The sequence below is a fragment of the Ananas comosus genome, linkage group 9 (genome assembly GCF_001540865.1).
Source record: "Ananas comosus cultivar F153 linkage group 9, ASM154086v1, whole genome shotgun sequence".
NCBI lineage: Eukaryota > Viridiplantae > Streptophyta > Magnoliopsida > Poales > Bromeliaceae > Ananas > Ananas comosus.
Window position 1 is genome coordinate 13,264,140 of NC_033629.1, and position 14,563 is coordinate 13,278,702.

General features: G+C 36.0%; 1 protein-coding gene across 1 annotated transcript; it reads right to left on the reverse strand.

The window, feature by feature from the left end:
* On the reverse strand, positions 3,027 to 4,695 carry LOC109715029 (aspartic proteinase nepenthesin-1-like). The gene has a single exon (XM_020239814.1). The coding sequence runs from the start codon at positions 4,599 to 4,601 to the stop codon at positions 3,192 to 3,194; it is 1,410 nt and encodes a 469-aa protein (XP_020095403.1). The 5' UTR covers positions 4,602 to 4,695; the 3' UTR covers positions 3,027 to 3,191.

Genomic DNA, 14,563 nt, shown 5'->3' on the forward strand with positions numbered 1-14,563 from the left:
GGGATTGAAATACGGGTTTGATTGCTGTGCTCGTGAGGTTTTGATAGGAGTTTGGTTGAGAGTTTCCCATACGTCTGCGTGAGAATTTTGCTGTGAACGCTGTTGAGATAAATAATCCTTCAGAAATATTTTACTATTCAATTATTAGGGTAAATTATACTTTTCGTCGCTAAATTATGGGTGGTCATGTGATATTTTGATGCTTAAATTTTTACTTATTAGAACTTATAAAGCTTACCTCTTATTAACTCTTGGAATTAATTTTTCTATGCCTCATTTTGCTATATATATAGGCCGGTATACTATCCATAGCACGGAGGCTACCGTACTACCAAATTATTTTCGATAATGCGGCTTCCAAATCGACGATCAAGTTCGTTAAATTTGATCTACACTATTAAAAGTATTTGAAAATTAAATTTATAATTTTTCGATATCATTTGGCTAGTGATCAAAAGGTTTCAAAATTGATAATTTTAATAGTAGATATGATGCGTTTATAAATTTAACAGTGTAAAACAATCCAAATCTGATTAAATTTCTATAGAAAATTTTTTTCACTATTTAGAGTAAGATCAGTACCTTTGATCTTAAATTCAAATTTTTTATCATCATTTTTTAGGAGATTTTTATTTTCAGCCGTTCATTTTTAGACTATTCGTTTGATAGGTAAATAATGCTGAAAATTTGTGAAATTTAGTTTCGAAATACTTTCAATAGTGTAAATCAAGTCTAACGGAGTCGATCGTCGATTTGGAAGTCACATCATTGAAAACAACTTGGTAGCATGGAGGCCTCTGTGCTACCGATAGTATACCAGCCTAGCTATATATATATATATATATATATATATATNGCTGTATCATAATAGTGATACATCGGGTCAACTCATCCGATCAATCTGCAGCTACCGAGAACTACGCCGACCCTGCAAGTTGCGCTGGCGCCGGCCAGAGCCAAGCCGCCACAGGGCGGTTCGCCGGCGGCGAGAGACGACCCGGCGATGGGCCGACGACTCCAGGTCGCAACGGGCGGAAGCGGCGCGAAGGACGAGATGAGGGGAGCACCGTTACCGAGGCACGTGGAGCAGAGGGTGATTCCCGCAGCTGGCATAAAAATGGCGACTAGCAGGAGAGGGTTTGGGGTGGGCCCTATTACCTCTTCCATATCAAGACCGTCCGATAAAAAGATGCTGCGGGGCCCGAGGTCATGAATACTCTGGTTCAAACCTCGGGAGCCAAACCAAAGCGACAAGTCAACCATAATGGCAATCTATAATAACAATTAACATGTGATAATGATTAAAATATGTCGTGACTATTACACCAATTACGCATCAAAATTTAGTCAATTATATTAAATTATGAAGCTTATAATTAACAAATTATTATAGTAAATTAATATTTAAGGATTGAAATATTACTGGCCTGAAATATTACCAAGCTCATAATTTGAGAACCAAAAGTGTAGCTTTAACTGCTCAAAAAGAATAAATAATGAATTAGAAAAATTATTGATTGTATACAATGTATAAGCATATATATCTCCTTCACTATAATTCTAAGATCTTATTTTGGACGTTTAAGGATAATAATCTAATTTATTGACTGAATTCATTAACATACAAAATACCCCTGCGAATGTATATCACAAATTGCTCTAAACTATTTTCTCAAATAATAAAATAAATTGTCTCGTAAGCGATATACGGTATTCTAACAATTAAATCACCAGTATCAAGACCTTACGAGAAGTAAAATCAAAGTATTAGCCCATAATCTTAGAAGAAAATGAATCGATCGAACAGCTCGATCTTATAAGATCGAACTAATTGGAAACGCTAGTGAAATTGGATACCAACCCAAGCTCAAGGGGACTATTAATTAATTAACCCGCCAATGAATGAAAGATTCCAATGAGTGAAGGTAGGTGCGAAGCATCAGATTAAATTTAACTTGCTTTAAAAATTCTCATAGATATGATTCAATGGCTGTTTTATCACCTGTGGGTTTCTCATTGTTGATGTCCATGCATGATGACAGAATAAGTTCCTGATCCAATTTGGCCCGCGCGCCTATGATGCCTCTAAGCTGAGAATTGCGCTGGGTTGGAAATGACAGGGCGAATTGAGAAGAACAGAGGATTAGAGGGAGGAGAGATTTTTTTTTTTCCGAGAGAAAAATAGCATATTATTGGCTTCGATTATTTAGCTGAAAATATAAATCAATTAGGATTCAAAATTAAAATTTCGGATATCAACCATCAAATCCTTTGTCACTTGCACTAGAGACAGTTGGTAAGGGGAGGAGAGATTGGGAAGAGAGGAGAGGGTGAAAAAGAAGAGATAAAAAGAGAGAGAAGAGAAGGGAGAAGAGAAAGAGTTGGGGAATTAGGGATTTATTATCTTTGCTCCACATCTTTTACAGATATAGAATCGCTATCTATTTAATTACAATCCTACTATATGAGGACTAATGTGTGAAAACAACAAAAGCAGAGGATTAAATTGTAAAAAGAATTATTTATAATGGACTTGTGGGCTGCTTTCGAGTGGGAACTGATCCTTAGCTGCTTCGGATGGGCCTGAGTGTCAGCTGGCCCTCTTCTCCTGCCTCCAGTCCATTCCCGCCTCACAGGACCCTTACCGGGTCCGAATGGATGGCCCTAATCGGGCAAACTCCGGACCCGATCTCCTCGACAGCCCGATTCCCTGCTACTTAGCTATCTCCGCCACATTTGACTCTATCTCTCCGAATCTACTTCGACAAGATTAGGGTATTAATTTCACGATTAGTTTATTAATTTGTATCAAGATTTATTGATATATAGCAGAAGTAAAAGGTCTTCAATGCACTAATTACATATTATGGTACAAATTAACAATATTGTACCGACTAATATTGTTTTATTCGGTAAATTTTTTTCGGTGTAAATGTTAATTATCCGGCACATCAAAGGAAAAAAAAGATGCTAAGACAAATCATTCAATGTACTACTAATTGTACTCACGATTTTTGTTTTTTAAATTTTTTTATATAATTAAACACATGCAGTATTTTTCTGCTTATTCGTACATCTGTACTTATACTGGAACAAAAGTACTAAAAAAGCATCACACATAACAAATAGAGCATACGTACGCGCGTGCACGTACGTGTTTCAACTTAACCATGCAGATACGTATAATATAATTAAGCACTCCATGCATTCACGAAGGTAAAACACGCGCGCACACACACACACAAGAGAACGTACGACAAAGGCCATGCATGCGTCTTATAGCTCATGGAGCACTGAGCCGGCTCGAACGACAGTGCTTGTTTGCCCAAATCGTAGAGCACATGCATGTTCTGCAATTGAAAGTTGCCGAGCACTGATATTCCGGTGGAGTTGCCCATCATCAGGCACAGAAGGCCCTCGGCAGGATCCGCAATGAAGACGTTCTTCGGCGGGAGCTCCATGTCAGCGCCTTGGAAGTGGAACACGACATCCGGCACCTCCACGCTCTCGACGTTCGGCGACAACGCAAAGCACAGGTCGAACCCTTCGGGAGCCGCCTTCAGCGGCAGCTTTATTTGGGAGACAAAGGCTTGCCTCACCGCCTTGTAGGCCGGGTCGTCCAGGTAAGTGAGCGGAGTCGTGGCATCGATGAAGAGCCCTCCGGTGCTGTCCGTGTAATTCACTTGGGTCACCGTGCTCGGCATCGGAACCAGCATCGTGCCGACAGTTACGGCGGTCAAGCTGAGGTAATAGAAGGAACTGAAGGGGTACATGGCAGGATTCCTGACGAAGGGGGTGGACAGAGCAGAGGGGCTGAGGCTGCTCGAATCGCCGATCATGAAGGGGCTGCTGACGACGCTGGTGTTATTGTAATAGGAGACGAAGCAGTGGGAGAACTTACTGACCTTCAATTGCGACGTGAGCGACAAGCTCCCCCTGCCGAGCCCCATAACACCAGAGGCGATGCCGTCGAAGCCGCTGTTGTTAGTCCCGCATCCGAAGGCGAGGTTTGGGAAGCTGGCGGAGCCCAAGGCGAACGTCTCCGTTGCCATTACGCCCGGTGTCCATAAGTCGGTATCGTACTCAACGTCGTAGAGGCAGTCGGCGGAGCAGGAGGGAGACGGGGCCTGCTGGCAGAGGTTGTCCTTGCAGGGGATCTTGCTGTAGGTCTTCGACTTGCTGGGGTCGAAATTCGGGGAGGGCTGCTTGAAGCAGAGGGTGCAAGTCCGGCATTGGGTCCAGACGAAGTCGAGGGCGACATCGAGCAGCAGCGTGGTGGGCTGCGGTGGGCTGCCGATCCCCACATCGACTGTGTAGAAAGGCACGTTCAGCCGGGTCAAGGCATTGGAGGTGCTCGAGATTCGGCCCAGCTGCGGGATATTACTTGGCTGCGGCTGCCGCGGCGACAGCAGGTTTGTTAATAGGCCGACAAAATCATTTAGAAATGATACAGCTTCTTTTATTTGTTTCCAGGATGGGGCGCGGAATTTTGCGGAACTTCTGATCTGGGCGAGGCCTGTGAGAGAAGAGAAAGCTAGAGGAAGCAAGGAGGACGAGGAGATCAGCAAGAGAAGCATCAGAACCGGAGCCTGAGAGGCCATGTTAGGTCTCTATTGATCTCAAGTAACTAAACAAATCAAGAGCAATGCTATTAATTAGTTGTAGGAGCTCGTGTTTTAATTGTTCTTGGACACATGCACCAACAAGTGCGTATATATATATAGCAATAAGCATGCAATAGACGAGGGAACATATATAGTGCCTTGGTCAGTGTAATTAATTACAACGTATAGTTGTGTCGGCTAATATTTATTATTAATGTGGTGAACATCTATCAAGTTGAGCCTCTGAACTTAAGTCTTTTTTTTTTTGTGTTACTTATCTTGTTGATTAAGGATTTGATTAGAAAGGAAACGGAGAAACCTTAATTTTTCCATACAATACAATACATTGCACCTAACACTAGTGAATTAACCCGTTAGTTGCATCACGGGACACTTTGGACCGAGTCCTAATAATTAATGAGAAATACTGTCTACGTCTAACAGAGCCTGTAATTTCTACAAATCGTTGATCACATTAATTATTTTTGTTTTGTTTTTTTTTTTTGAGAGAGATAGATAGCACGCTACGATTCGTTCATTTTATTTAAAAATAAATTTAAGCTGAAAATATGAATCAACTAGAATTCGAACTTAGAACCTCGAATACCAATCATCAATCCCTTTACCATTTGCTCTAAGGATGCTCGGTTTGATCACACTAATTGTTAAAAAGATAAAAGTAGGTTTTATCGAGCCCATAGAATTAGTTAAAGATGTGAAAAAATCATTGTAAATTTGTACCAGTGGAACACGAGTGAATTAAAAACTGAGGTTTCAATCCAATAAATACTTAACTAGCTAGTTATTATTTTATATTTGTAGAGCACCTATATATGTTTACGCTAAAAAATTGCTTTGATCAAATATTTAATCCTCTACTTTCGACCTTTTCAACACGTTATTTGGCAAAATGAGGTCACAATTAATTTTTTTTTTTTCTTATATTTTGTTTTAAAAAGCTTTCGGAGAACAACATAAAGTCTATCTACGCGTTTCTCAAATATTTTCCTTCTCACGCGTAATATCCGCCCCCGCCAATTCTTTCGCAACGTAATATCCGTGAATTTCTCAAATATCTCATTAATCCACCTACCATTTGAATTTAATAATATACTAAATAGTAAATAGAATAGATATGATAACACGTGGCAAGCATATAGAAAGTCACGTTAGGAAAAATGTCTATCTTTTTTACTAATATTTTTATGTCCAATAATTTTCAACCAATCATTTCAAATAATTAACTAAGTAATAATTTATTCCCAAATAAAGATAAATATTTTTCTTCTCACGCGTAATAACCGCACCCGCCAATTCTTTTGCAACGTAATATCCATGAATTTCTCAAATATCTCAACATAATTATAGGTGACTTTGATATAAAATTCCCTTCTTTATAGGTGATTTTTAATAATATAGTAAAAGATATTAATTTTTTGCCTTCTTAAATATTTTCCTTCTCACTCGTAAATTATATTAATTATATTTAATTGGTATAATAAAAGTTAATAATAATATATTAATTTTATTTCCTAATTAATAAAAATATAGAGTAATAATAGTTATTAGTATTGATTCCTTAATTATAATTATAGGTGACTTTGAAATAAAATCCCCTTAATTATAGATGATTTTTAATAAAATAATAAAAGATACTATTGTCTTAAAAATTTAATTTTATTTTTCCTAAAGTAGAAAATCTATATTTGAGCTTGTAATAATTTATTCCCAAATAAAGATAAATATTTTCCTTCTCACGTGTAATATCCGCACTCGCCAATTCTTTCGCAACGTAATATCCGTGAATTTATCAAATATCTCAACATAATTATAATTATAGGTGACTTTGAAATAAAATCACTTTCATTATAGGTGATTTTTAATAATATAGTAAAAGATATTGATTTTTTGCCATTAGATCTTATCTAATGATTGAAAATAAAAGTATCTGTTACTTTTTGTGACAATATTACCCTCGCATTTATATCATATTTTCTATCTACGCGTTTCTCAAATATTTTCCTTCTCGTGCGTAATATTCGCACCCGCCAATTCTTTCGCAACGTAATATCCTTGAATTTCTCAAATATCTCATTAATCCACCTACCATTTGAATTTAATAATATATTAAATAGAATAGATATGATAACACGTGGCAAGCATATAGAAAGCCACGTTAGGAAAAATGTCTATCTTTTTTAATAATATTTTTATGTCTAGTAATTTTCAACCAATCATTTCAAATAATTAACTAGGTAATAATTTATTCCCAAATAAAGATAAATATTTTCCTTCTCACGCGTAATAACCGCACCCGTCAATTCTTTCGTAACGCAATATCCGTGAATTTCTCAAATATCTCAATATAATTATAGGTGACTTTGATATAAAATCCCTTTCTTTATAGGTGATTTTTAATAATATAGTAAAAGATATTATTTTCTTAAAAATCTAATTTTATTTTTTCTAAAGTAGAAAATCTATATTTGAGCTTGTAATAATTTATTCCCGAATAAAAATAAATATTTTTCTTCTCACGCGTAATACTTGGAGTCTGTCTGCCCTACGGGCATCACTCCCCTACTTGCGTACTTTTTCCTTTTGCTATTCAATAGAAAGTCATCTTCGGCTCTTCCTGCCGATCGGATCACAAGTTGTTTGGCCACTCGGCTCGTTTCTTAGTCGAATTCTGGGCTCCCCCTCTCCATTCGGCTCATCCTGCCGAAGCGAATTTACTGCGGAAGTTTTCGAACCCCGCTGATTCGATCCATCATCGGCTTAATCGCTTGATCCTCTGTGGGCGCATATTTCGAGGGTCATAATCCGCAGCAGTCTTGCATCCCAACAATCTTGTCGAGGAGAATTATTGACCGGGTCAAGGATCGGGACGTTCGGCACCCAACAAATACAATTCATTGCATCTAACACTAGTGAATTAACCCGTTAGTTGCATCACGGGACACTTTGGACCGAGTCCTAATAATTAATGAGAAATACTGTCTACGTCTAACAGAGCCTGTAATTTCTACAAATCGTTGATCACATTAATTGTTTTTTGTTTTTTTTTTTTTTTTGGAGAGAATAGATGCACGCTAACGATTCGTTATTTATTTAGAAATAAATTTAGCTGAAAATATGAAATCACTTAGAATTGGAAATTTAGACCTCGAGTACCCACTCAACCAATCCCTTTACCACCTTGCTCTAAGAACCTCGTTTGAATCACTAACATTGGTTAAAAGATAAAAGTAGGTTTTATCGAGCTCCATAGAATTAGTTAACAGATGTGAAAAATCATGTGTAAATTTGTACAGATGGAACACGACGTGAATTTAAAAACTGAGGTTTCAATCCAATAAATAAATACTTAACTTAGTTATTATTTTATATTTTGTAGAGACCTAATATATGTTTACGCTTAAAATTGCTTTGATCAATATTTAATCGTCTACTTTGACCTTTCACACGTATTTGGCAAATGATGGTCACAATTAATTTTTTTTTTTTTTCTTGATTTTTTGTTTTAATAAAAGCTTTCGGAGAACACATAAAAGTTATCTACGTCCGTTTCTCGAATATTTTTCTTCTCAGCGCGTAATATACGCATCAGCCGGAATTCTCTTGTCCAACCGTAATATCTGCGTGAATTATCCAACTATCTCAAACATAATTATAAGATGACTTTGAATTAAAATACTTTCATTTATGGTGATTTTTAATAAAGTATAGAGTAGAAAGATACTTAATTTTTGTTCATTAGATTTATCTAATATTGTTGAAATAAAAAGTATCTGTTACTCTTATTTGTGACAATATGTGCAGACCTACGGCAGATAATCCTATATATAAGATAGAATAAGGGCTAAACTCCTTAACGCCGGCTTAAGTATTTTGAGTGGTGGCTAGACCCATGAGGTTAAGAGAGTTAAGCGTCGCTGGACGGCGAAGTAAGTTCTAGGATGCGGGTGACCCCTGAAGTTTGGGGCGTTACAGGATGGTATCAAGCCAATTACCGAGCCGGAAGTGTGGAGATGAGTCTCGGCTGAGTCATGGTGGATGCGGACGCTATGCGAGATGAGTCTCACATCGCCTGGTATTTGTGATCTGAGCCTGACGAGGACGAGGCTTAAAGAAGGAGAGATTGTTGAGACCCCATAATAGGCGCTAAACTCTTAACGGCGGCTTAAGCATTTGGGTGGTGGCTAGACCCAAGAGTTAAGAGAGTTAAGCGTGCTAGGATGGGAGTAGTCCTAGGATGGGTGACCCCCTGGGAAGTCGGGGCGTTACATATTACCCCGCCAATTCTTTCGCAACGTAATATCCATGAATCTCAAATATCTCAACATAATTATAGGTGACTTTGATATAAAACTTCCCTTCTTTATAGGTGATTTTTAATAATATAGTAAAAGGATATTAATTTTTACCTCTTAAATATTTCCCTTCTCACGCGTAAATTATATTAATTATATTTAATTTGGTATAATAAAAGTTTAATAATAAATATTAATTTTATTTCCTAATTAATAAAAATATAGAGTAATAATAGTTATTAGTATGATTCCCTAATTATAATTATAGGTGACTTTAAAATAAATCCCTTAATTATAGGTGAATTTTAATAAAATAGTAAAAGATATTATTTTTTTAAAATCTAATTTTTATTTTTCCTAAAGTAGAAAATCTATATTTGAGCTTGTAATAATTTATTCTCAAATAAAGATAAATATTTTCCTTTCTCACGTGTAATATCCGCACTCGCAATTCTTTCGAACGTAATATTCAATAATTATCAATATCTCAACATAATTATAGGTGACTTTGAATACAATCCTTTCATTATAGCGTGATTTTAATAATATAGTAAAGATATTGAGTTTTTGCCATTAGATCTTATCTAATGATTGAAAATAAAAGTATCTGTTACTTTTTTGTCACAATATTACCTCGCATTGAAAATGTCTATCTTTTTTACTAAATTTTTTATGTCTGAGTAATTTTTCAACCAATCATTTCAAATAATTAACATAGTAATAATTTATTCCCAAATAAAGATAATATTTTCCTTCTCACGCGTAATACACCGCACCGCCAATTCTTTCGCAATGTAATATCCGTGAATTTCTCAAATATCTCAATATAATTATAGGTGACTTTGATATAAAATTTCTTTCTGCTGACACCCAAATCCACATCGGAGTGGGAAGTGGGATATGTCATTGGTTTATAAGAGACTTAGACACTAGTAATAATAACCCGCTTAAGCATTTTGGGTGGTGGCGAGACCAAGAGGTTAAGAGAGCTTAAGCGTGCTTAGGACGGAGTAGTCTTAGGATGGGTGACCCTGCTGGAAAGTTGAGGAGTCACAGATGGTATCAGAGCTAATTACCAGCCGGAAGTGTGAGATGAGTTCTCGGCTGAGTCAGGGCTCTGGATGACGGGCTAGCGGAGATAAGTTCACATACCTGATACTGTGTGACGGCGCTAGCGAGATAAGTCTCACATCGCCTGATACTTGTGAGTCTGAGCCTGACGAGGACGTCAGGGCTTAAAGGAGGGGAGATTGTGAGACCCTAGATAGTCCTATATATGGAGATATAATAGGGCTAAACTCTTAACTAGACTTAAGCATTTTGGCCGTTTGTTGGGCCAACGAGTTATTGTTGCTAGTGGCTGGGTCGTTACATTTGTATCCAGAGCCGTTCACCAGCTGGACATGTGTAGCGAATCTCGGCTGAGCCAGGTCTGGATGACAGGCTAGCGAGACACGATCTCACATCGCCGTGATCTTGGGCTTGTGTGTGTGATTGGACTGACGAGGACGTCAGACTTAACGGGGGAGTCTGTGACACCAATAATCCCACATCGGATGGGAATGGGTGTTGCATTGGGTTTATAAGAGACTTAGACACTAGTAATAATACTGGGCTTAAGCTTTGGGCTGGTGGTTGGGCCCAACGAGTTATTGTTGCTAGTGGGCTGGTTCAAGACGAGTCTCACATCGCTGGTGATCTTGGGCTGTGTGTGATTGGACTGCGAGGACGTCAGGGCCTTAACGGGAGAAAGTCTGTGACACCCTAATAGTCCCATATCGGATGAGAATGGGGTTGTCATTGTCTTTCTAAAGAGACTTAGACACTAGTAATAATAATAGGCTGAAGCATTTTGGGCCGGTGGCTAGAATCTCACATCGCCTGGTAATGGTCTATCTATCACCTCTAGAATCTCACATCGCCTGGTAATGGTCCCACATCGGATGGGATACTAATTCCAATCAGTTTATATGAGCCTACACAGCTAGATAATAACTACGCTTAAGCATCTTGGGCCGGTGGTTGGCCCAACGGGTATTGTTGCTAGTGGCTGGGTCGTTACACTTTCTTTATAGGTGATTTTTAATAATATAGTAAAAGATATTAATTTTTTGCCTTCTTAAATTTTTTCATTCTCACGCGTAAATTATATTAATTATATTAATTGGTACAATAAAAGTAAATAATAATATATTAATTTTATTTCCTAATTAATAAAAATATAGAGTAATAATAGTTATTAGTATTGATTCCCTAATTATAATTATAGATGACTTTGAAATAAAATTTTCCTTAATTATAGGTGATTTTTAATTAATATAGTAAAAGATATTATTTTCTTAAAAATCTAATTTTATTTTTCCTAAAGTAGAAATCTATATTTTGAGCTTGTAATAATTTATTCCGAATAAAAATAAATATTTTTCTTCTCACGCGTAATACTTGAAGTCTTGCTGCCCTACGGGCATCACTCCCCTACTTGCGTACTTTTTCCTTTTGCTATTCAATAGAAAGTCATCTTCTGGCTCTTCCTGCGATCGGATCACAAGTTGTTTGGCCATCGGCTCGTTTCTTAGTCGAATTCTAGACTCCCCCTCTCCATTCGGCTCATCCTGCCGAAGCGAATTTACTGCGGAGGTTTTCGAACCGCGTGATTCGATCCTCATAGCCTAATCGCTTGATCCTCTGTGGGCGCATATTTCGAGAGTCATAATCCGCAACCGTCTCACATCCCAACGATCTTCTCGAGGAGAATTATTGACCGCGGTCAAGGATCGGAACGTTCGGCACCCAACAAATACAATACATTGCACCTAACACTAGTGAATTAACCCGTTAGTTGCATCACGGGACACTTTGGACCAGTCCTAATAATTAATGAGAAATACTGTCTACGTCTAACAGAGCCTGTAATTTCTACAAATCGTTGATCACATTAATTGTTTTGTTTTTTTTTTTTTTTTTTGAGAGAGATAGATAGCACGCTACGATTCGTTCATTTTATTAGAAATAAAGCTTTAGCTGAAAATATGAATCAACTAGAATTCGAACTTAGAACCTCGAGTACTAATCACCAATCCCTTTACCACTTGCTCTAAGGACGCTCGGTTTGATCACACTAATTGTTAAAAAGATAAAAGTAGATTTTATCGAGCCCATAGAATTAGTTAAAGATGTGAAAAAATCATTGTAAATTTGTACCAGTGGAACACGAGTGAATTAAAAACTGAGGTTTCAATCCAATAAATACTTAACTAGCTAGTTATTATTTTATATTTGTAGAGCACCTATATATGTTTACGCTAAAAAATTGCTTTGATCAAATATATATTCAATCCTCTACTTTCGACCTTTTCAACACGTTATTTGGCAAAATGAGGTCACAATTAATTTTTTTCTTTTTTCTTATTTTTTGTTTTAAAAAGCTTTCGGAGAACAACATAAAGTCTGATAATTTTTTTTCCCTCTCTTTTTTCCTTTTTTTTTCCCATACTGAATACTCTTGTGCTGATCATTTTTTATGATTTTGAACTCCTTTTATAAGGGAAAACTCCTATAAATATATAGCCTCAAATGTAAATACTTTACATTAATTTCTTGCTTGCTTTTTTTTTTTTTTTAGGCAGCTCTTGTTTGGAACTTTTATGATTCTCGGGGTCAATTGCTTCACTTCTGTTACTCAGTTCATATTCACTATGAACGAAGCAGGTAGCAAGCCTACCTTTCTCTCTCTAAAAAAAAAAATTTCTTGCTTGCTTATAAAGTATAATTTGGAGAAGCACCCTCTCTTTCTTCTTTTTATTTTATTTTTTAGAAAGTTTTAACCTTAATGATAACACATCTTATGTAGTCAATACAGTTTTTTCCCTCATTCAAAAAATTTATAATATATAATGGATTAGGATTATGACCAAATATATCCAAATGTAAATTACCTACTGCTTATCTAAATTACTTTCTCAAAGAATAAAATAAATCCTCTTTGGTGACGTGATCTTCTAACAAATCGCCACTATCAAGGCCTTGCAATTGAAGTAAAATCGAAATCTTATCCCACAATCACAAAAGAAAATATTTCTAATATACAAATTATTATTGATCATGAATAGCTTATTCTAGAATCTAAAAAAAGTTGGATTTACAAACTTGTAAAGATACAACCCAATAATTTGGTTCCGAAACAGTTATATTCGATTTGCCTATAATAACATACAACTTAATAGAATTACTGATTGTCATTAGCGCAAATAGCTTAGGTCCTGATAGTTGATACCTAAGGTCCTAAGGGCCTACTTGGTTCTTTGGAAAATACCCTAAAAAAATTTTCCAAGATGAAAATTTTTTTTCCATGTGTTTGGTTTGCGAAAAAAATATTTTTTTTTGAAAAGTTATTCCATATTTCACGGAAAATTTTTATTTTCGTTTTCCAGATTTTTTTAGGAAAACAAAAACTTTTTTCTTATGAACGGTTTTTGAAGAATAAAATAGAAAAAAAAAATCTAATATATATAATAGAATTCCTATGCTTTTAAAAGTACCAAGTCATTGGTACTTTTAGATTTTTTGCCATTGGATTAAGGCCGATAGATTTTTTTTTTTTTTTTTTTTTTTTTTTTTTGGGGGGTACTTTGGGGTTTTGCCGACGCCTTCCTTGGCAAGCGAAGGAATAAGTAGTGTGTAAGGTAACATAAGCAAATAATGGTCTAAAAAGGATTTGCATATCAACATGTACATATTTATATATATTTTTCTCGAAAAGTTCAAGCATAGGTGGACTTGTTCGAGTCGACGTGGATGGCGATCGCCAGCGGGCATTGAAAAACTTGGACGGACGGAGCGAGGATCGCCATCGGGCATTGAAAAATTTGGAGGGACGGAGCGGGAAATATGCAAACGATGCCACGATCAGTCCGCGAGGTATCCATTATAATTTGATGATCACAAACTAAGTTTATGTGTGGAGTGAACAAATGGATAAAAGTGAAGTTTGGAAAAGTTTAAAAGTTGCCGTTATACCANTTTTTTTTTTTTTTTTTTTTTTTGAGGGAGAATTGATAGAGTTAATTAAGAATCACTTTGAAGTTTATTGTCCATATATGCTTTTCTTATACGTCACAAAATTGAGTAAAATGTATCCCAGTTTTATAATATCGACAATGAAATCTCAGCTCTTAACAAATAACAACATCACAAGGTATGGAAAGATTAAAATGGTCCAAACAAGGAAATTTCTAATATCCATGTCAACAAACACATCTCTGTCAAAAAAATAATAATAATAATAAAAAATCAAGCAATATACTTAAGTTTTTTTAAAGAAAATTTTCAATATATCAAACCTGAAGTCAGAGACACGCAAAAACTATTTTGTTTACATGGAGACTTAGAAGTTCCAACCTCATGATCTGCAATTGGTATATTACTGCTAGACTAGTATTTTGGTATATATCATGCATGGCAGCGTCCAGCATATATACCAATAAACCACAATTAATTAAATATATAGTTGACATCTAAGGTTCTAACTTTGAATAATAACTGTTTTATATTTTCAGCTAAATTTATTTATAAAAAAAATAAATGAAGCATATCTCATTCACTATAATTCTGAGATCTTATTTTGGACGTTTAAAGATAATAATCTAA